The sequence below is a fragment of the Mustela putorius genome, unplaced genomic scaffold, assembly GCF_011764305.1.
Source record: "Mustela putorius furo isolate JIRA1106 unplaced genomic scaffold, ASM1176430v1.1 tig00003901_pilon_pilon_pilon, whole genome shotgun sequence".
In the NCBI taxonomy this organism is placed as follows: Eukaryota; Metazoa; Chordata; class Mammalia; order Carnivora; family Mustelidae; genus Mustela; species Mustela putorius.
This window is the reverse complement of record NW_025422049.1, coordinates 5,217,431-5,241,139: the sequence shown is the minus strand read 5'-3', so window position 1 is coordinate 5,241,139 and position 23,709 is coordinate 5,217,431. Positions and strand designations below refer to the sequence as shown.

The following is a 23,709-nucleotide window of genomic DNA, read 5'->3' as shown; positions in this document are numbered from 1 at the left end:
AGATTAGGTGAGGCTTTAGTAAGACTGGTTAAAGAAGTTTTAGCTGTTTTCAACAGAGACAGAATGCCACTGAAGAATTTCAAATTGGGGTGGGGATGCATGATCTGATTTTTAATTTAAAAAAATCAGTGTCAAATGGATGGATTTTATGGTATTTAAATTATCCCTCCATACAACCATTAATAGAAGAGATTGGTGGCTATTTTTCCTGCTAATAGAGCTTATATCAACTTATGTTCATACAGATAATTCCCAGTGGACTGAAGTGCCATGAAGTCAGGGCAAGTTTGATATGACTCACCATTTTACCAATGGATCACCCTTAAAAGATTACAAAGTATGTTGATTGGATCAGAGAAGAGAACAATGAGTGAACAATACAAGCAACCTATAATTAAGGGCTAATTTATATGGTGTAATCTTCAACTCCACACACTACACCCTCTCAGGAGGATGGACCTGCTTCTAGAAAAAGACTTGTGTCTCTCATGAGCAACCTGATAACTTGAGTCACCACAATTACTATGTATTTCCCTATCGAAGCATCACCCACATGAACAATTCAAATGACACTAAAGATAGAGCCAGACTCCATCCAAATTATGAGATAGATACTTGTCCTTGGCAACTTCCCAACACTCTTTCTACTGCTTCTATCTTCACTATAGGCAAGCCACCTTTCCCATTTCTCACCCATAATCTGCCATCAACTCAATGAAAGTCACCCAACTTAACTTGTCTCTGTTTTCCTTTCAGTACAAAATGTACCCTAAAAATAGTATTATATGAAAAAAATCTCCACACAATATCTTTAAAATAATTGCTCTAAAAGTAAGCTTTGAATATATTTATTTACAACTCTCCATTGTCCACACTACCAGAAAGAAATTGAATTACAGTATGTATAAATCAAGGGAGACAGGATAATCCTAAAGTCATTTGAATCTTTGCAAGACTGACTTGTCTGGTTATTCTCAAATTGGGACAATCTGTGTTTGGATGCCAATTGTGTAACTAGTATCTGTATAAAAGATGGCCCTGGAGAATCATTCAAGTGTAACTTGCAAATCCCATGTGAACTGCCTGCTTAGGCACAGATGTCATGGTTGGTTTTATAAAATTGCATCCAGATGTGGGCAACAGTGCACTGGATGAAACAGATATATTATAATCGAGAAGTGATACAATATAGCAGAACTTACAAATCCAAATGAGTGGGTTCCCTCTCAAGGGAATAACTACTGGAGAGTATATCCATATTTTCAACAAATATTGCCATTGTTACACAGAGGCAAATAGTCAACTGTACAGATACCTAAAACATTAAAATTAAGAAAGTGGAGTTTCAACTCATGCTATCTATGAGTACTAGAATTGCCTCCAGTCTTCCTCTGCCTTCTCTCATCTCTTTTCATCTCTCCCTCTGCGCACTGTTTTGGTTCAACCAAAGGAAAAGATACCATCCTGGCAATTAGTCAAACAACAATTTTAACCAAACAGAACTGGTGAGATGCAAGCAGCACTAGAACTTGTTAAGTCCAATCTAAGCAAAAGTCATTGAGCACCTCATCATCACATCTAGTTAATGAAATCCCTACAAAATAGTAAAATGGGCCCAACAGAAATTCCACCTAGTACAGCAGAAATTGGGAAACTTGGAGTCACTTAGCAAAGATGCTGTGACAATACACATATATTTATTTCATGGAAGGCATGGGAAGGCATGTAGTAGTGAGGAGGACAAAAGCCCATAAGCAGTCAACAATGTGCAAGAGCCTACATAATAATTGGCCCAAAAAAAGATAGAGAGAGAGAGAGAGAGTACAAATGGGCCCTTTTAGTACCCGGTAGAGGTTGTAGAGACCAATTTGATATTGATCTTCCTTAGTCATTATTTAACCAATGGAAATTTTTCTTGAAGAATGAAATTTCAGTAGAGATAGCCAGAGCTGTTAGTGATGAAGCAGGGGTCCTTTCTAGACAAACAAAACAAAACAGACAAAGGTAGCACTGTTCAAAATGGCATGATATGGCTAGAGGATGAGGTCTGTTTAAGGAAGTGATACAGGTGGGCCAGGGGAACAGAAAATAACATATAGTAGAAATTCTTGAAGGCCAAGTCAAGATATTTGGGTATTAATACATCTGTACAAAGCAGGGAATCCTTGCAATGATTTGAGGAAAGGAATATTGTGCTCTACCTGGTATTTTAGGAGGGTAAATTAATTAAATTATTTATTTATTTAAAAGATTTATTTATTTGAAAGAACAAAAGAAAATGTGAGTTGGGGGAGGAACAGAGGATAAAGGAGAGAGAGAACCTCAAGCAGACTCTCCACTGAGCACAGAGACTGACTTGGGGCGTGATCCCAGGCCCCTGAGATCCTGACCTGAGCCAAAATCAAGATTTAGGTGCTCAACTGACTGAGCCACCCAGGTGCTCCAGGAAGGTAAATTTATTATGTGAAGAATGAGCTGGAGAGGTAAAGAACTAGATTTTAGAGCACCAACTACAAAGCTAAGACAACAATCTAGGCTAGTGGTGCTCAAACCCACTTGGGTTTTAAATTCACTTGATGAAATTATAAAAATACAGGTGCATGGGACTCACACCCACTGACCCAGTAGGCCCAAAGTACATTAATTAAAAGAATAGATACAGGAAGAGGAAGAGATTTTGAGGGAATATAATAACTTTCCTTTGGGGCCCATTCTTTTTAAGATGCTTATGGAATATGGAAGTTAATTTAATCAGTAGGCAGTTAGGGGAAGGGTGCTGGAGCATGAGATAGGATCTAACTAGAGACTCATTGATGTCTTATTCAAAGTGAACTCAAATTAAAAATTCAAAAAGAAACAAACTGAGGGTTTTCAAGGGGAAGGTGGTGGGGGATTGGGTGAGCCTGGTGGTGGGTATTATGGAAGACCCATATTGCATGGAGCACTGGGTGTTGGTGCATAAAGAGTGAATTTTGTAACACTGAAAAAAAAATAAAAGTACCCATAAATTGCAAAAAAATATAAAAATTCCAAAAGAAAACAAGAATTAATTTGTTTTATAGACTCTAAAACCTCAAAATGTAACAAATTCATTGACTGAAGTCATTCTCTTGAAAATTAGGTTCTCAGAGGCCAGCTAGATGAGAAATCATGACTGTCTATCTCCACACTCAAAATTAAAAATGGAAAAAAAGGTAAAGAGAAAACAAAGAAGAAATTCTAATATCTTTGTTTGAATGGGAGATGCCAGAAGGTGAAACCAGTTTTTAAGCAAAAAATGAACTATTATTATTCAGCAAAGGGACAGAACAGGTGCTATAAAACAGCATCCTGCTTAAGCAAAATGAGCCATCTTGTCCCACACAAAATATCAAAGAAATCCACTGGAACACATTTTATGTTTTATAAAAATATGTTACTTTAAAATGCATAGTTTTAATAACAGATGAAGCTCAGTGAGAAAATACAATTCATGACACAGAAATTTATTTTGGAGTCAGATATGCTAAAATACATGTATTAAATAAAAGTTTATGGGTTTTCTATCCTTTTTTGAGCAGTTGCTATTAAGAAAAGTATTCAGGTCAGGTACTTAAAACCTGAAACAAAAGTCAAAACAAACTAAAAAGACTTCAAGAACTTTAAGCCAAACGTCAATTTAGTTTTGAGCCAAGAGCCTGAGTTAAAATGCAGAACCTTGTGAATTCATTTATCACATATTTAAACTAGTAATCAAACTTACACTTTTTCTAAAGACAAGAATTCTCTAATAAGAGTTTCCTAAAAATACATATCTATTTACAGGTATTACAGTCTGGTCACTGTACTACTACTCAGAGACATTTTCAGGGGACCGAGCGAGAGATGGAGTATAAGGAGAGATTAGGCCTGTGGGCTGAGTGAGAATACTTGAGTATATGTGACAGAGGAGGGATCATGAGAGAGTTCAGAGCCTGAAAGTTCTCTCAGCCTGGCTAAGAGAACTGTGTCCCACCCCATGTATGTTTCTGTCAAGGAGGAGTGAGAATGGAACTTTCTGGGAAAGGTCACATAATAAAAACTGACCAGCTTCAGGGGTGGAGTCTGAGGTAGCTGGCTGTGGAAAATAATTTGACAGCTGGCAGGCAGATAGGTAGGATACCTTCCTCCACTACTTCCCACCCCTAGCAACCTCGTCTCTTTCTTTTACTTCTTGGGTTTGGGTGTTGAAAGCCTAACTCTGCTTCATTAGGTTTTTTTTTTTTAAGCCATATTTCCTTAGAAATTTTTTCTTTTTTCCTTCTTTTTTAATTTGTTATTTAAATTCAATTTAGTTAACATATAGTGTATTATTAGTTTTAAGGGTAGAATTTAGTGATTCATTGTTGCATATAACACTCAGTACTCATTACATCAAGTGCCCTCCTTAATGCCCATCACCCAGTTACCCCATTCCCCACCCACCACCCATCCAGCAACCCTCAGTTTGTTTTCTAGAGTTAAGAGTTTTTTATGGTTTGCCTCCCTGTTTTTATTTTATTTTTCCTTCAATTCCCCTATGTTTATCTGTTTTGTTTCTTAACAAAACTAAATAAATAAACAAATTTTTTAAATTCCACTTATGAGTGAAATCATATGGTGTTTGTCTTTTTCTGACTGACTTATCTTTCTTAGCATAATACCCTCTAGTTCTATTCACATCATTGTGAATGGCAAGATTTCGTTCTTTTCAATGGCTGAGTAATATTTTATTGTGCATATAAACATCACATCTTCTTTATCCATTCATCTGTCAATGGACATTTCGGATCTTTCCAGAATTTGGTTATTGTGGACATGGCTGCTATAAACATTGGGGTGCATATACCCTTCAAGTCACTATGTTTGTATCTTTTGGATAAATCCTTGTAGTGCAGTTTCTGAGTCTTAGGGTAGCTCTATTTTTAACATTTTGAGGAACCTCCATACTGTTTTCCGGAGTGGCTGCAACAGTTTGCATTCCCACCAACAGTGAAAGAGGGTTCCCCTTTTTCTGCATCCTCACCAACACCTGTTGTTTCCTGAGATGTTGATTTTAGCCATTCTAATCAGTGTGAGGTGCTATCTCATTGTGGTTTTGATTTGTATTTCCCTGATGTCGAGTGATGTTGAACATTTTTCATGTGTCTGTTATAAAAGTCTATTCATGTCTTCTGCCCATTTCTTGACTGGATTTTTTGACTTGAGGGTATAGAGTCTGTTATTTTTTTTTTATTTTATGTATTTATTTGACAGAGAGACATAGGGGCAGCAAGAATACAAGCAAGGGGAGTGGGAGAAGGAGAAGCAGGCTTCCAGCCAAGCCAGGAGCCTGATGCGAGGCTTGATCCCAGGATCCTGGGATCATGACCTGAGCAGAAGGCAGATACTTAACGACTGAGCCACACAGGTACCCCAAGTCTGCTATGTTCTTTATAGATTTTGAATACTAGCCTTTTATCTCATATATCATTTGTGAATATTTTCTTCCATTCCATAGGTTGTCTTTTAGTTTTGTTGATTGTTTCCTTTGCTGGGAAGAAGTTTTTTGTTGTTGTTGTTTTGTTTTTTATCCTGATGAAGTCCCAGTAGTTCATTTTTGCTTTTGTTTCCCTTGCCTCTGGAGATGTGTCTAGCAAGAAGTTGCTGCAGCTGAAGTCAAAGAGGTTGCTACCTATGTTTTCCTCTAGGATTTTGATGGATTCCTCTCTCACATTTAAGTTTTTCATCTATTTTGAGTCATCACATTTTTCCAGAACTTTTAAGTACATGAGGATTCTAAATTTCCCACATAGCAGATTTGGGGTAGCCATTCCCTAATGTTGGTGATCATGGGAAGGAAGGACATGAGGTACTAGGAGGAAAGTAGCTCTCTCCTAAAGATCTGTCTCAACATCTTACCTCTGCCCTTTCCCTTTTCCACTTTTACCTAGTGGCTTTTAGGTGATGAAATCTGTGTGGGTAATTTTACAAAGGCTTCAGGGAGGCCAGAGACTTCAGTTCTCAAAAAACAAGAACAACAAAAAAAGACAGAATGACAAGTCCCACTTGAAGATCACAATATAATGGGGAGGGGGAACATTTTTGTAAGGTTTAGGGATGACAGGGGATCAAAATTCCCCAAAGTGCAGACTTCGGGTGGCAGACTTCAAGTAAAAATCACCCAAACGTTACAAGAAAAGTCAGACCAGAAACCACCAATCTCTACCATCCCCCAGGCTTTCACTATCCCCTTGCTCCTTTCTGCTGTTACTTCCTGGATCTATAGTGGTCAGATCTGTTCAGTTACTGACTTAACAGAGAGTTTAGGACATTTGTCCTCAGCTTTCCAAACTCAAGGGCTGTGGATGAGAAGCTCAAAAAAGGTAATCTAGCAAAAGGTTTTGAGCACGAATAATGATTTAAAGTTAAGACAGGTAGAGAAAGAGAACCGGAATCTCTCCCCTGATGCCACCATACCTACCATTTGTCTCTTTTCCCCCATTTGTTCATAGCATCACTTGTCTGTTGAAGGTTTAGCAGTCAGGCCAACTGAATTTAGTGTCTTTGCTGAGGCTTTAGGGAGACTCAGTCCTCAATTTTCAAAGCATCATGGACTCTGCTTATCCACAATTAAAGTGGAAATATGTGAAAGAAAACAGAATGTGTTTTAAAAACAAACAGAAATGAAGGGCAGCTAAGAGTCAGACAGTTTCTTCTACTTTCTCCTAATTTCCTCCTTTTCCCCATTGTTCTTCACTATTCTATGTCATCTCTTTACCCATTTCTTCTGTTTAGTGGTCATTTCTTCCACATTTGTCTTTTCACAGAAAGTATAGAGGTATTTTGCATTTAGATTCAAACTTGAGGTGGGTATGTTACCATTTCAAAAAGAAGTATCTAAAAATTTCAATTTTTATAATCTTGGGGACTGTCAGTGGCCACTGGAACCACGTAATTGAGTAATATTTGATACAAAAAGAGAATTCTTTTTTCAAAAGAGTTTCAGATATAGGATGAAGAAGAGTCAACCAACTTGTGCCTGTCAACCAGAACCACTTTCCCTCTACCATTCACTTCCTTTCCCTTTTCTCCTTCTAATTCCTTGAGATTTGTTGGCCAGCTCAGCTGTATTCATGTCTTTTCAAAGTGTTGAGGGAGAATCTAGCCTTGAATGTCTCAACCTCAAGGACATGGGTTGCTGCATGTAAATACTGGACACCAGAATGACATTCCGCCACAGAATCCAAGAGATTACAAATAAGCAAAATATACACAAATGCAACAAAGGGAGACCAGTAGCCAGCCAGCCCTTGCACTTAAGCAAAAACATCTCATCTCCCTAAATGCCTGTTACCTCCATTCTTTATCTATCACACTTCTCTCTCCATTTTGTCCATGGGACTGTGTTACTGCTTTCTGCCCACGCAGAAGGATAAATCCTCAGGGCAATCAGTAGGAGCTAGGGTTGTATAGATCTTGCCAGCCAGAACAGTGTGAGGTGACCTTCTCCTGGCCTGATCTGTGTTGCTGTGGATGCAGTTCTTCCCATGAGGACAGCTAGAATGATTCCAGTCCGAGGTGTGCCAGAACTCATTCTCAGGCATATATGCCATAATACATGGATTGACTGAGAAACTTCTAAGTCCTCAGTGGTATGGTTGCTCTGTGTTAGAAAGATGAGTGCAGAGTATGCCCCTAAAGATGTTTTCTTTCTTTTTTTTTTTTTTTTTTAGTAATGTGCACTTTAAAAAAATTTTTTTATTTAATTTCTTTTCAGTGCAACAGAATTTATTGTTTATGCACCACACCCAGTGCTCCATGCAATACGTGCCCTCCATAATACCCACCACCTGATTCCCCCAACCTCCCACCCCCCACCCCTTCCAAACCCTCAGATTGTTTTTCAGAGTCCATAGTCTATCATGGCTCATCTCCCCTTCCAATTTCCCTCAACTCCCTTCTCCTCTCCATCTCCCTATGTCCTCCGTGTTATTTGTTATGCTCCACAAATAAGTGAAACCATATGATAATTGACTCTCTCTGCTTGACTTATCTCACTCAGCATAATCTCTTCCAGTCCCATCCATGTTGTTACAAAAGTTGGGTATTCATCCTTTCTGATGGAGGCATAATACTCCAGAGTGTATATGGACCACATCTTCCTTATCCATTCGTCCGTTGAAGGGCATCTTGGTTCTTTCCACAGTTTGGCGACCGTGGCCATTGCTGCTATAAACATTGGGGTACAGATGGCCCTTCCTTTCACTACATCTGTATCTTTGGGGTAAATACCCAGTAGTGCAATTTCAGGGTCATAGGGAAGTTCTATTTTTAATTTCTTAAGGAATCTCCACACTGTTCTCCAAAGTGGCTGCACCAACTTGCATTCCCACCAACAGTGGAAGAGGGTTCCCCTTTCTCCACATCCTTTCCAACACACATTGTTTCCTGTCTTGCAATTTTGGCCATCCTAACTGGTATAAGGTGGTATCTCAATGTGGTTTTAATTTGAATCTCCCTGATGGCTAGTGGTGATGAACATTTTTTCATGTGTCTGACAACCATTTGTATGTCTTCATTGGAGAAGTGTCTGTTCATATCTTCTGCCCATTTTTTGACATGATTATCTGTTTTATGTGTGTTGAGTTTGAGACGTTTATAGATCCTGGATATCTGCCTTTTGTCTGTACTGTCATTTGCAAATATCTTATCCCATTCCGTGGGTTGCCTCTTTGTTTTGTTGACTGTTTCCTTTGCTGTGCAGAAGCTTTTGATTTTGATGACGTCCCAAAAGTTCATTTTTGCTTTTGTTTCCTTTGCCTTTGGGGACATATCTTGAAAGAAGTTGCTGTGGCTGGTATAGAAGAGGTTACTGCCTATGTTCTCCTCTAGGATTCTGATGGATTCCTGTCTCATGTTGAGGTCTTTTATCCATTTCGAGTTTATCTTTGTGTATGGTATAAGAGAATGGTCGAGTTTCATTCTTCTACATATAACTGTCCAATTTTCCCAGCACCATTTATTGAAGAGACTATCTTTTTTTCCACTGGATATTTTTTCCTGCTTTGCTGAAGATTGTTTGACCATAGAGTTGGGGGTCCATATCTGGGCTCTCTACTCTGTTCCACTGGTCTATGTTTTTATGCCAGTACCATGCTGTCTTGGTGATCACAGCTTTGTAGTAAAGCTTGAAATCAGGTAACGTGATGCCCCCCATTTTATTTTTGTTTTTCAACATTTCCTTAGTGATTCAGGGTCTCTTCTGATTCCATACAAATTTTAGGATTATTTGCTCCAGCTCTTTGAAGAATACCGGTGGAATTTTGATCGGAATAGCATTAAAAATATAGATTGCTCTAGGTAGTATAGACATTTTAACAATGTTTATTCTTCCGATCCAAGAGCATGGAATGGTCTTCCATCTTTTTGTGTCGTCTTCAATTTCTTTTATGAGTGTTCTGTAGTTCCTCGAGTACAGATCCTTTACCTCTTTGGTTAGGTTTGTTCCCAGGTATCTTATGGTTCTTGGTGCTATAGTAAATGGAATCGATTCTCTAATTTCCCTTTCTGCATTTTCATTATTAGTGTATAATAAAGCCACTGATTTCTGCACATTGACTTTGTATCCTGCCACGTTACTGAATTGCTGTTCTAGTAGTTTGGGGGTGGAGTCTTTTGGGTTTTCCATATAAAGAATCATGTTATCTGCAAAGAGAGAGAGTTTGACTTCTTCATTACCAATTTGGATACCTTTTATTTCTCTTTGTTGTCTGATTGCTGTTGCTAGGACTTCAAACTATGTTGAACAAGAGTGGTGAGAGTGGGCACGCTTGTCATGTTCCTGATCTCAACAGGAAGGCTGTGAGCTTTTTCCCATTGAGGATGATATTTGCTGTGGGGTTTTCATAGATAGATTTTATGAAGTTCAGGAATGTTCCCTCTATCCCTGTACTTTGAAGTGTTTTAATCAGGAATGGAAGCATGCAGCCAAGAATACTTTATCCAGAAAGACTGACATTCAAAATGGAGGGAGAGATAAAAAGTTTCCAAGACTGGCAAGGTTTAAAAGAGTATGCGACCACTAAACCAACACTGCAGGAAATATTAAGGGGAGTTTTATAAAAGAGGAAAAATTCTAAGAATTTCATTGAACAGAAATATATGGGAACAATCTATAGAAAAAAAGACTTCAAAAGTAACACGATGTCAATAAAAACGTATCTATCACTATTCACTCTCAATGTGAATGGCCTAAATGCGCCCATAAAATGACACAGGGTTGCAGATTGGATAAAACGACAGGACCCATCCATATGTTGTCTACAAGAGACCCATTTCAAACCCAGACTGAAAGTGAAAGGATGGATAAGTATCTTTCATGCCAATGGGCCTCAAAAGAAGGCCGGGGTAGAGATTCTCATATCAGATAAATTAGATTTTAAACTAAAGTCTGTAGTCAGAGATACAGAAGGACACTACATAATTCTTAAAGGGACTATCAACCAGGATTATCTAACAATTGTAAATATCTATGCCCCCAATATGGGAGCAGCCAATTACATAAGAAAACTATTAATGAAGATAAAGAGTCATATTGATATGAATACATTAATAGTAGGAGATCATAACATGCCTCTCTCAGTAATAGACAGATCATCCAAGCAGAAAATCAATAAAGAAACAAGAGCATTGAATGACACATTGGACCAGATGGACCTCCTAGATATATACAGAACATTCCACCCTAAAACAACAGAATACTCATTCTTTTCAAGTGCACATGGAACCTTCTCCAGAATAGACAACATACTTACTGGGTCACAAATTAGGGCTCAACCAATACCAAAAGATTGAGATTATTCCCTGCATATTCTCAGATCACAATGCTTTGAAACTGGAGCTCAATCACAAGGAAGAGTTTGGAAGGAACTCAAACACCCGGAAGCTAAAGACCACCTTGCTTAAGAATGCTTGGATCACTCACAGACCTGTACCCCTGGGGATAAAAATATATGTTTATAAAAAATAAAAAATTAATAAAAAAAAAAGAATGCTTGGATCAACCAGAAGATCAAAGAAGAACGTAAACAATTGATGGAAACCAATGACAATGAAGACACTTTGGCCCAAAACCTATGGGATACAGCAAAGACGGTCCTAAAAGGGAAATACATTGCCATCCAAGCCTCCTTCAAAAAAAAAAAAAATGGAAAAATCCAGAATACACGAGCTGTCTCTACACCTTAAAGAACTGGAGAATCAACAATAAATTAAGCCAACTCCACATAAGGGAAATAATCAAGATTATAGCAGAGATCAATGAGATGGAAACTAGAGATACAGTAGAATGCATCAATGAAACTAGAAGTTGGTTTTTTGAAAGAATCAATAAGATCGATAAACCATTGGCCATACTAATCCAAAAGAAAAGAGAGAAAGCCCAAATTCATAAAACTATGAATGAAAAGGGAGAGATCACAACTAACACCAAGGAAGTAGAAACAATCATCAGAAGTTATTATCAACAGTTATATGCCAATAAGTTAAGCAACCTAGATGAAATGAATGCATTCCTAAAAAACTATAAACTCCCAAAATTGAACCAGGAAGAAATTGACAACCTGAATAGACCGATATCTAGTAATGAGATTGAAGCAGTGATCAAAAACCTCCCAAAAAACAAGAGCCCAGGGCATGACAGATTCCCTGGGAATTCTACCAAACTTTCAAAGAAGAAATAACACCTATTCTCCTGAAGCTGTTTCAAAAAAAATTGAAGCAGAAGGAAAACTTCCAGACTCTTTTTATGAAGTCAGCATTACCCTGATCCCCAAACCAGGCAAAGACCCCACCAAAAAGGAGAATTTCAGACCAATATTACTGGTGAATATGGATGCTAAGATTCTCAACAAGATCCTAGCCAACAGGATCCAACAGCACATTAAAAAGATTATCCACCATGACCAGGTGGGATTCATCCCTGTGTTGCAAGAATGGTTCAACATTCGCAAATCAATCAATGTGATAGAACAAATCAATAAGAGAAAAGAGAAGAACCACATGGTCCTCTCAATAGATGCAGAAAAAGCATTTGACAAAATCCAGCATCCGTTCCTGATTAAAGATGTTTTCAAATTCCAATGTGTTTATTGGTGAGGAAGATACCCAAGCAGAAATATGTGGGGCCCACATGACAGAATGAAGCCTCCTGAGAGTAAGTGGGTCTGGCTGGACCCCTCCCTTTAGTATCTCTGCCAAGAAATGTGAGGGAACATCTTTCTGGAAAGGAGCGATGCAGTAAGACACCAGACAAAAGTGTTGGCTGTTATGCCTTAAGACAGATGTGAGGGTTGCAGGATCCTTTCCCTCTGCCTCACTTTTGTTAATGCTGTTTCCATTTAACATGCTGTGGATATTAGGAAAACGGGAGTATGATGTTTATCAAAGTGTGAGGGGTGCAAGAGATACTGCTTCCTAGTACATGCTGTGGCCATTGACCCTACAAACCAGGATGATGGCAGAAATATTCTCAACACATTTCTTTCGAGGAAAGGACCTTCTTTTGTCTGGCCCAGGCTTTTAAGACCCAGGACAGCATCAGAGGGCCCACTCTTCATTCTTGCCAGCAGGCAGGTGGGCAGTTGGTCAATGTTCTTGTGTAATACTTGTTAACTGACAAATACAGTTTGGCATGATGAGTGAATTAAAGTGGTTTGTTAAAATTTTGTCCTAAGCTCTTTATTTGTATATACCTTAGGGGCTGGGAGTAGGGAGTTGAGTAATAAGCTCAAACCCCAGTTGGAGCCTCTACTAGACTTCATACCTAGTCAATCTCCTTGCTGATTGTAGTGCAGGGGAGGGGAGGGCAGCAAATGGAAGAAAGCACTCTTAGTTTCCTTCATGAAGGAAGACTTTGGGACATAACTCAACCTAACAAGTTAATGTTAATTTTAAAAACAGTTTTCTGATTATCAGAAAGCAAGAATGATGCTCACTGAAGCAAGTGATACTCTTTGTCCAGTTCCCATGGACTCAAGGCCCACTTGTGAAAGCTGTTTCACTAAAATATAAAGAAAGGTGAATTAAAAGAAGTGGGGAGATGAATGGAGACTAGAGAGGCACACAGAGGGAGCCCTTCTGGATATTGGTTACATTCATGTGTTCAGTTTGTGAGAATTCATCAGGTTGTATACTTAAAGATCGGTGTACTTTTCTTATGATTGCTATACTTCAATAAAAACTTGGAATGTTGGGATGCCTGGGTGGCTCTGTTGGTGAAGTGTTTACCTTTGGTTCAGGTCATGATCCCAGGGTCCTGAGATCGAGCCCCACATCAGGCACCTTGCCCAGTGGGAAGCCTGCTTCTCCCTCTACCCACGCTCCCTCTGCTTGTGCTCTCTCTCTCTGACAAATAAATAAATAAAATCTTTTTTAAAAAAAAACTTGGAATGCAAAAAAATAGAAGAGAACTTTAGAGGACTAACAGGTACATGCATTTATCAGAATTCATAAGGTGTTACATTTAAGATTTGTCTATTTCATTGGTTGTAAGTTTTATCTCAAAGAAAGAAAGAAAAGACGGAAAGAAGGAAGGAAGGAGGGAAGGAAAGAAGGAATGAAGGAAGGAAGGAAAGAAGGAAGAAAGGAAGGAAAAGAAAGATGCAAACACTGAATCTAGTTAAGGACCTGCCTGCTGAAGTCTTCTGGTGTGAAGTATACCAACATCTAGAACTTATTTTGAAATGTACCCCAAAAAGGAAATGGATTGATGGATGAAGAATACTAATTGTGAAATCTGAGCTGAGATTATATGAGTATTCACTGTATAATTCTTTCAACTTTTTTATGTATTTGAAAATGTTATATTAAAATGTTAGGCAGGAGAGTCTAAAGAAGGGAGGAAGAATTCTCCCCCATTTATGAATATAAATGTTGGCTTCATCCCATTGAGGACCTAAATGCATCCACTGCAACTAACAAGAGCCAGGCATCCAGCAGAAATAGAGCAATTCCTGGGAGAAGTGTTCTAGAAGAGAGCAGTGCCCAATGGAGCTGGCTGTAGCCAGGTGGACATGGCTTGGTGTGAACCTGAAGAGATTCCTTCAGGAGACTTAGGTGACAGAGACACCAGATGGTAACCAGAGCAAGAGAAGAATATGGTGGGTGATCTGAAGTAGATGTTGAGACCTGTTTATAAACACAGGTGAGACATAACCTGGGGTTTGAGCCATCATATACAACCAAGCTGTCAATTTTGCTCTGGCATTTCTACGAGTCACAAATGTTGATAGTACTCATCACTAGAATCTGAAGCAATCTGCTGTGCTTGGCATGTTAAGCTGAAGAAAAGTTTTTAAACCTCTAGTTAGGGTCAAATGTTTCAGCACTTTCCCAGTTACATGAAGCATTGTATTTGTACTCAGTGAAGAAAGACTAAAAATACAGGTAGATGAAACAAATCAAAACATTTGTTTGAAGCTGGCACCTGTGTTTGTCCTTGCAGCTGCTATACTAAATAAAGACACAGGCACTAAAATGAAGAATGCAAATTTTCTCCATCATGCCTATAGTTTCGGAGACATAGTGACACAAGAATTAGTCCATATCCAGCATTTTTTTTTTTGTATCTGTCATCATCGTTGTTGTTGTAATTGAGATGTAATTGACATAATACTCTGTTCAGGGTTTTCTTGATTGTTAAAGAATGATCCTGGAGAAGGACATTCTATTTCCTTCATAGTGTTCTAAACAACAGATATGGTAAGAGCCCACCATGTCCCACAATAATGATTCTCTTTCACTCTCTTTCTAGGGGTTTACCGATATCTTGCTAGAAAGAGTCATGCATGGGGGAGCCAACATTACCGGATTCCAGATTGTCAACAACGAAAACCCTATGGTTCAACAGTTTATTCAGCGCTGGGTGAGGCTAGATGAAAGGGAATTCCCTGAAGCTAAGAATGCACCACTAAAGGTAATGTTCTATGGCATGCAGAAACCCTAGGCCAGCTTTTCACAGCATCCCAGTATGGCCTTTATATATTTATGGCCATCCTGTGATCAAGTGGTCTTTACTCAGAAGTGTTTCAAGGATGTTAAAAACTAGACCACAGGTACTGCTGCATTTGAAAACTAAACTTGCAAATAAGGAAGCAATTGAGAAGGTCTTTTAAAACTCTTTTTTTTTATTTCTTTTCAGAGTAACAGTATTCATTGTTTTTGCACCACACCCAGTGCTCCATGCAATCCATGCCCTCTATAATACCCACGACCTGGTTTCCCCAACCTCCCACCCCCCCACCCTTCAAAACCCTCAGATTGTTTTTCAGAATCCATAGTCTCTCATGGTTCACCTCCCCTTCCAATTTCCCTCAACTCCCTTCTCCTCTCCATCTCCCCTTGTCCTCCATGCTATTTGTTATGCTCCACAAATAAGTGAAACCATATGATAATTGACTCTCTCTGCTTTTAAAACTCTTTTAAAACCAGGGTTTGGGAATGTTAACTAATTTTTTAATGAATTTCATTCGTAACGTGCTCATAACAATTTACAATATTACAAGAACCTGAATTGGGCAAAGAGTGGGGGCAATGGGAACAGGTAAGGAAGATCGATAGTCTGAAACAGAAAATTAGATCTTACATTATTTATGTGATTGCTTTGTGTTAATAAGTTTCATGAATCTCAGTACACCCAAGTGAATTGGGCTGTAATACAGAGTGTGTGTTGCCTATACATATATTGAACAGAAATGTTTTCTTGCCTGGAAAAGTATCTTTAAAAATAATTAGATTACCTAAATTGCTCATTTTCATGAAACTAAGATAAGAATATTAAAGGTAGAAAGTCATGCTTGGAGTGCACATTTTTCACATGTGTTCCACTATGGCTAGAAATCCTATTATTTAAAAATCAGGAATTAAAACAGATAAATTATGGGAAAGTTATTCATGTAACACAAAGGATCCTTCAAGTGTATGTGTTAAGTAACCATTCCTTCAGTACAATTTGATTCAAGTATGAAACAGACTTTAAATTCTTCCTTCATTTTATAGTGAAAATATGTACATGCCATGGATGTGGGATCCCGATGATCAAAATAAGGAATCAAAGTAGAGTCAAGACCCTTCCCTTAAAAAAGAAAAGGAGTGAATATTTCTTTTCCCATGGTTTCAAGGTACCCATCCTCACATCCTCCCTGGCAGGAATAGAATAAGGGAGAACAAAGGGAACATAGATCGGAGAATAGACACATTCTGTACACCTAGTCAGGCCCACCCTAAATGAGTCACATGAGAACATAATAAAAGTGGGTCCTGAATTTATACAGTTGGTATGTTCTAGAAAAACTGTGAGTTAAACATAATTGGTTCATTCATTTAAGCCTCCTCACTAGTTAAAAGGTATTCTGTAGTTGTAGTGATTATATATACATGCTGGGCTTTTCTAGGGCAGTCCCATTTTAAAACATTCTGTCCCATGGTCAGATCAGGTGTCCTAATACATTTCAGCAAGTATGGTCGCAATCCCTGTGATGTTAGGGTTAGGATTTGCAGTCCATTTTTTTAGGATAATTATTTTAATTTTTATTGAGATATAATTGACTTACAACATTAAGTTAGTTTTAGGTATATAGCAGAATGACTTGATAGTTGCATATATTGCAAAATGACTACCACAATAGCTTTATTTACCATCTATCACCACCATAGCTACAATTTTTTCTTGCGATGAGAACTTTTAAAATCTACCCTTAGAAACTTTCAAAACACAATACAGGATTTTTAGCCATAGTCACTGTGATGTACATTACAACCCCAGGATTTATTTATCTTGTAACTGGAAGTTTGTATTTTTGGCCACCTCCACCCACTTCCCCTACCTCCCAACCCCTACCTTCAGCAACCACCAACCTGTTTTCTATTTCTAGGAGTTCAGGGTTGTTTGTTTTGGGTTTTGTGTGGTTTTTTTTTGTTTTGTTTTTTGTTTTTTGTTTTTTTTTTTTAGATTCCTCATTTAAGTGAGCTCACAGTATTTCTTTCTTTGTCTGACTTAATTTTACTTACCATAATGCCCTCCAGGTCCATCCATGCTGTCACAAATAGCATTTCCTTCCTTTTGTGCCTGAATAATATTCCACTGTACGTATACACCACATTTTCTTTATCCACTTTTTTGTCGGTGGACACTTAGATTGTTACCATGTCTTGGCTATTATAAATAATGCTGCCCGGAACTGCAGATATCTTTTTTCTAATAGTGATTTTGTATCTTTTGGAATAAATTACCAGAAGTGGAATTGCCAGATCATATGGTATTTCTATTTTTAATTTTTTGAGGCACCTCCATACTGTTTTCCATAGAAGCTGCAGCAGCTTCCATTTCCATAAGCAGTGCAAGAGGGTTCTCTCTTTACTCCACATTTTTGCCCACACTCATTATTTCCTGTCCTTTTGATTCTAGTCATTGTAACAGGTGTGAGGTGATAGCGCATGTGATTTGATTTGCATTTTCCTGATGACCCCAAAATTTTTAATGTACTATATCCACCCACCACATTTAAGTGAGCTTACAGAGATTTAGATTTACATAAAATGCCTGTCCACTGCTTTGCCATTCTTAGATTCAGCAGGTTATAGGTACAGTCAAGGAAAAATTCATTTCTACAATCTTTTAAAAGGTACCTACCAAGTGTCAGGCACTGTGTCTTAGGCACAAAAAAAATGGACAAGGGTAAAAGGATGAAAAGGGTACTATAGAGTGGTTTATGTTTGATCAGAAGTTGTAGAGAGGAAAAGCAATCTTAGCTCTGGATTAATCATTGATAACCCATGGTATATATAAAATAAAGTTTTCAGAACTTGCTGAGAAGTGTTTATAAGTAAAACCTTTAAATAGCTTAAGAAAATTGAATCTTTAAATATATGGTTACAACTTTAAGATTGCTTTAGCTTAGTATTAGTCATGGAAACTCACTCTGTAGCAATCAGAAAAAAAGCCCACTTTAAAAAATGATAATATTTTTGATTAGGAAATAAAAGTGCCTAGAGATTATAATGCTGATGCTTAATTTATTCTATATTTTATAAATGTTTCCTTTTTTACATGCTCACACATTGGCAAGTAGGAGCTGAAAAAGTAGAAATTAAATAGATCTTTTGGCATGGCTTGGAATTGCAAACAATTCATGCAGTCTGCTGGAAAAGAGAACATCACCACCTTGACTTTATGTAGTGCTAGGATGGACAGACAAAGATTTTTCTTTTTTTTTTTTTTTTTTTTTTCACGAAAGAACATATGCCCCCTGTTACAGTCACATTTGAAGATTTGCTCCTGAAAGAAATGTAACATGAGAAAAGTCAGAAAAGTAAATTGATGGTCATGAAGATGACAATGTATTCACTCCTGGTCATATTTAGTTGTATTTGGACATACTATGGAGAGAAAACTCCCCCTAGGACATTTTGCTTCATTAAAAAAAAAAAAAATCAGGGGCACCTGGGTGGCTCAGTGGGTTAAGCCACTGCCTTCGGCTCAGGTCATGATCTCAGAGTCCTGGGATCGAGCCCCACATCGGGCTCTCTGCTCAGCAGGGAGCCTGCTTCCTCCTCTCTCTCTGCCTGCCTCTCTGCCTGCTTGTGATCTCTGTCTGTCAAATAAATAAATAAAATCTTTAAAAAAAAAAAAAAAAAAAAAAAAAAAAAAAAAAAAAAAAAAAAAAAAAAAAAAAAAAAATCAATAGAACTCTATATCCTCCTAGTATTTGTCACCCCTGGAAAACAGGGGCAAGCTTATTTTAATTAGACTTTGTTGATTCATTCAATGAAAAGACATCCACCCCATCAAGTCGCAGATAATCAAATGACTGGCCTCATCCCTAATAGAGCATGTCAGTACATCCAAGGAATAGAAGCTAAGTGTTCTTGCCTAAAAGAGGCAGCATCATGAAGTATTGCCTGTGAATTGTCACTGTTATCAGATATAAAACTCAATAACAATTGTAATTTTCTACAATTGAAAGCTAGCTTTGGTTTTTTGCTCCCCCCAAGAAACAAAAACTGATTTATTGCTGCCCAGAGGTCCTAGTTTGCCAGAAACATGGTCCAGACAGAAATGATTAATGTTTCCCTCCAAATTAATTTCAAGCTGTCTAACTTAGCTATTTCCATTTTCCCCTAAGTAAACACCAGACCTGAATTTTCTATTACAAACAGCAATAACCAATCTACATATGCCATCCTTTAGCCTCACACGTATTTCTTTCTCTATAAAGGACCTGGCCTTTTAGTAGTCACTTGCTCAAGACAAAACACAGTACCGAGAGCAAGAGAGAGACTCCCTTGAGCCATTTGATCTTAATAATCTTAACATGTGCACACACGAGGAAAGATCATTCTAGAGTGAATCAAAGTCGAGCTTGCCCAGAGAGATCTCTTGATTCAAATAATTAAGAGGGTGACTTCATAGAGCAAGAGGTGGAGATGAATGAGAATTACAAGGAGCAAGGCAAGTTTTGAGGATGTCGTTTGTCATGATACATGTTTACCATACATCCATTTCAGTATACATCTGCACTGACCCATGACGCAATACTGGTCATAGCAGAAGCTTTCCGTTATCTGAGGAGACAACGAGTGGATGTGTCCCGGAGAGGCAGTGCTGGAGACTGCTTAGCAAATCCCGCTGTGCCCTGGAGTCAAGGAATCGATATCGAGAGAGCTTTAAAAATGGTAAAGACCATGATGGGTTATTGGGGTGGGGATGGGGGCCTTATTAAGACATGCAGAAAGTGAGACCTTGGTATGGAGAAATGATATCCGAAATTGGAATAGGATCGGAGTCTAAGAATGCCAGAGTGTGCAGAAAGATGAGCTTGAATATTTACTCATCAAAATCTGGAAATCTCAAACTAGAACCTTCTTCCCTGATGCTTGAGAAATGGTCGGTTGAGGTCAAATGTGCTACACTATGAGTGGTAAAGCAAACTCACTACCCTCAAGAATTACGGATTGAACATGTAAACAGCTTCAAAATTTTTAAACTTTCCAGAGATATGGTGTACTTTAGGGGGACTGGGATATTCTATAGGAAGCTCCTAACTTGAAGGTGGACATTACAAATGACAACAGCATCCTCTGGCTCATCAGATATTTCATGAGCTTAGATGGACTGTGGAATGGAGCCAGTGTGGTATTAGTTCTGTTGCCAAAGAGAACCTTTCTACATGCTATCCACATGGGGAAAAGCAGAAATGTGCTCTATTTCTAGGCCTACTTAGGAGGATTTCCCCAAAGCCCCAAAGAAAAAGCTTACAGAGAAGTATAAGGAATCAATAAATAGACAGTCAAATAGGTCACTTGTTTTTAGTATTGACTGGTAGGGGATCATTTAAGGCTTCAGGTGATACCCTTTGAGCAGATTTCATTCTTCACACCAGGAGCAGCATCAGTCTTTCACTGCAGCTTTCTGAGCAGAGCTCTTTCCTGAATATTTTGCTATATGTTACATGCATCTGCATGCATTAAAATGAGCCTTTGAGAGTTCAAGCCTCTCTTATTTCTACTTATTTAATTATCCCAATGTTTGGGACATCCAACGAAACAAAGAGATAGGCAATGATGAGATAATTCTAGGTACAACCCAGCAGTGAAGAATTTGTAATGGCCTCCTAACGTACATCATTTTGTGTAGTTGGCTCTCCTACGCTGTCTTAAATTTGCCAAGTTGGAAGCATTCAGTCAAAAGGGGTTAGTAGTCCTTGTGTCTCTCCCCAAGAAAGAGATATAACTCATTCTCCCATCATGCAGATTTTTATGTCATTATGTCAGTTCCCTAACAAATGCCCTAAGTGTAGTTTTATGGAGGTAGCACTGCACAATTTTGAAGAGCAGTTAATTAAATTCAACCTTCATAGCAGTTACAAGATTTGTACTGTCAGGTGAAACATAATGATGAGTGAAATACAAAACTCCCTCAGAGTAAATCAAAAGGAGTTTTCATCAACAAAACCTCAGGGGGCGAGTATCAGCATCTCCAATGGACTCTCCATTCATAACTCAAACAGCCATCTTCCCCAAATGGAGAACTGGCTACCAGAGTAAAGAATAAGAAATTCATTTGGCTAGGAAAAAAGCATGTTGATCATACTATTGCATAGTTTCAACATATCTAAGTCACTGATAAAGCTCGAGTGAGAAGCCAGGTAATTAACCTTCTTCTCAGGCCCTAAGGATCAAACACTCAGCCAAAAGAATGCTTTACCCATTTCTACAGGCCAGCCTCTTCCTATTGCTCCAGAGAGGTTGGAAAGTATCAATCTTTTCCAGAAAGCAGATGCTTCCTTTGTGATAAATGCTCAGCAAAACACCATTCAGAGGGACTACAAGGGAGGATGGTCTGGAATACTAAAGGTTTTACTATATTAAAAGAAATCCCATTTTATTTGAGTACATTAAAGGTGAGAATGCATGTGTAAAAGCATCCCTCACTGTGACAAGCACATAGTTGTTGCTCAATAAATCATTCTCTTCCTTCAAAGAAATGTGGCAAACAAAATCATTGCTTGATAGAGGCACCAACTGGGCCTGTTTTAATGCTAAATAAGCACACCATTCATTCAGTAAATATTTATTGAGCACCAGTGACTATTATCAAGCTTGAAGTTAGTATGCAAATATGAAATAAGAGGAGGAGTGCACACACTTACATTATTAATATGCAAACAAGTGTTTTTATAGACCTTAAAGCCACTTGAAAATTGGGTGATCCTCCTCCTTACAGTCTATGGATAGCAGAATTATCAGCCTGAGCAACTGAAATACAGCACAATTCTAGGTCATCAAAACTTTGTCCTTTTGTTCAGTAAATGATAATTAAGCACTTGCTCTATTCCAGTCTCTGTATTGCAGTTGCTGAGAACTCGGGAAAAGAATGTCTCTCATCTCGAGATGCTCCTCATCTAGTAAGGGAGATGGAAATACAGAGATGATTAAAATGGTATGGTGGTTAGGCTCTCCAGAGCGTGCTATGGGAACCAGAGGAGAATCACCTAATACAGATTGGGGTAGAGGGTGGGGGAGGGGGATGAGGGGTGATTAAAGAAGGGATCCCAGATGGGATGATGGGAAACAGTAACTGAGATTTACGTCAGCGAAAATAGACTTCCCTCTGAGCGGTAGTCCGTTCCTATTTCTGCTCACCACAAGTTTTAATCCTGGAGTCACGTATCTCCTGGACATAACTAGACTGTTGTCCAGTTTGTCTATTATGTCCTAAAATGCTAGCTCTTTAGAAATATGCCATTCTCTTAAAAAAAAAAAAAGGCTTTATCCGTTTATTTAAGAGAGAGAGAAAGCGAGAGAGAACACAAGCCAGGGGGAGGGGCAGGGCAGAGGGACAAACAGCCTCCCCTCTGAGCAGGGACCCTGACATAGGGCTCAATCTCAGGATCCTAAGTTCATGACCTGAACCAAAGGCAGACACTTAACCAACTGAGCCACCCAGACACCCCCAGAAATATGCCATTTTTAATGAGACTTGAAGCCTTTGCTACTTCAGTAAAGAAGGAGTTCCTTAAAAAGTTCTTACGCCAGTGTCCCTGTCCTAGAACTCAATTCTCACAGTAGAGTGTAAAGAACCCTTCATGCATCCCAGTACGAACCAGGAAGGCTAAGTAAGTTCTATCTCAACAAAGGACCTTTGCTTTGACCAGAAGTGTGATATCGCCTTTCTCTGGAAGCCTGAGATGACAGGAGTACTTTGGTTTGTTGGGTCAGTAGGACAGTCATCTTGTCCTCAGGATGTCACACTGGAGCCTTTCTCTTTCAACAGGAATTTCATTTTCCTATTGGTGGTGAACAAGCCCCTTTCCCTTTCACAAAATGCTCCCTAATATTTGACATCAATTCCCTCTCCTGCAACGCAAGCCCATTACCACTTCTGACTTGTTTAGTAGCTTGTCACTTTCTAGAAGTAGTAAGTATTCTAGCCTTTCATCCTAGGAAAATGAGACAGATATTCTTTATTTGAAACAAATTCATTGTAAAATAATTGGTAAGGAAATCTCTCCACCTGGCAGATGGCCCTTTACTAATTCATATACCGGGACAAAGAAAAATTGTGGTCTACATGAATCTGTAGTTGGCATCCCAAATCAGTGTCCAGGCTCTTCTAGTACTTCTTTCTTATCTAGTACTACATACCCCTGATTTCTTAGACTTACAAAATTTCATCTGTGTGTGGTTTATTCCTCCAGGGCCTCGCTTGCTGCTACCTGTTTGTAGCCAGATATAAGTTAAATAAGAGGAAAACTTCGTAACTGCAACTATGATAGCTGTTAAATGTGGAACACTCTCAAGAAACTGAACTAAATTCATTGCAATCAACAAAAATTATTATAGATATTAGGCATATAGTTATTATATATTAATTATTCTAGATATTAATTATAATTAGATATAGATATTAATATAGATATTAAAATCAATAAGAATTGAACGTCATAGAGTTAGTAAGTGATAAAGCTAGAATGCGAATCTAGGAGCTCCAGAGCCCTTAGTATTGAAATCAGTTTATGTGATTTTGGAAGTGTTAAGATAAGACACAGCCACAGCCCTCATGGAACTCATAGTTTAGAAGAAAACATTATGCTAGTTAAGAATACCCTGGGGCACCAGGGTGGCTCAGTCAGGTAAGCATCTGCCTTCAACTCAGGTCATCCTGGGATTGAG

The 23,709-nt window shown here is 38.4% G+C and overlaps 1 protein-coding gene across 5 annotated transcripts in view; it reads left to right on the top strand.

Annotated features, from left to right (window-relative positions):
* Positions 1-23,709, top strand: part of GRIA3 (glutamate ionotropic receptor AMPA type subunit 3) — a 288,759-nt gene that overhangs the window by 180,955 nt on the left and 84,095 nt on the right. For all 5 annotated transcript variants that reach the window (XM_013061246.2, XM_013061244.2, XM_013061245.2 and 2 more), the window contains 2 exons: positions 14,792-14,953; positions 19,543-19,710. In XM_013061246.2, coding sequence (XP_012916700.1) covers positions 14,792-14,953; positions 19,543-19,710 — 330 coding nt within the window. The remainder of the gene's footprint in view (positions 1-14,791; positions 14,954-19,542; positions 19,711-23,709) is intronic.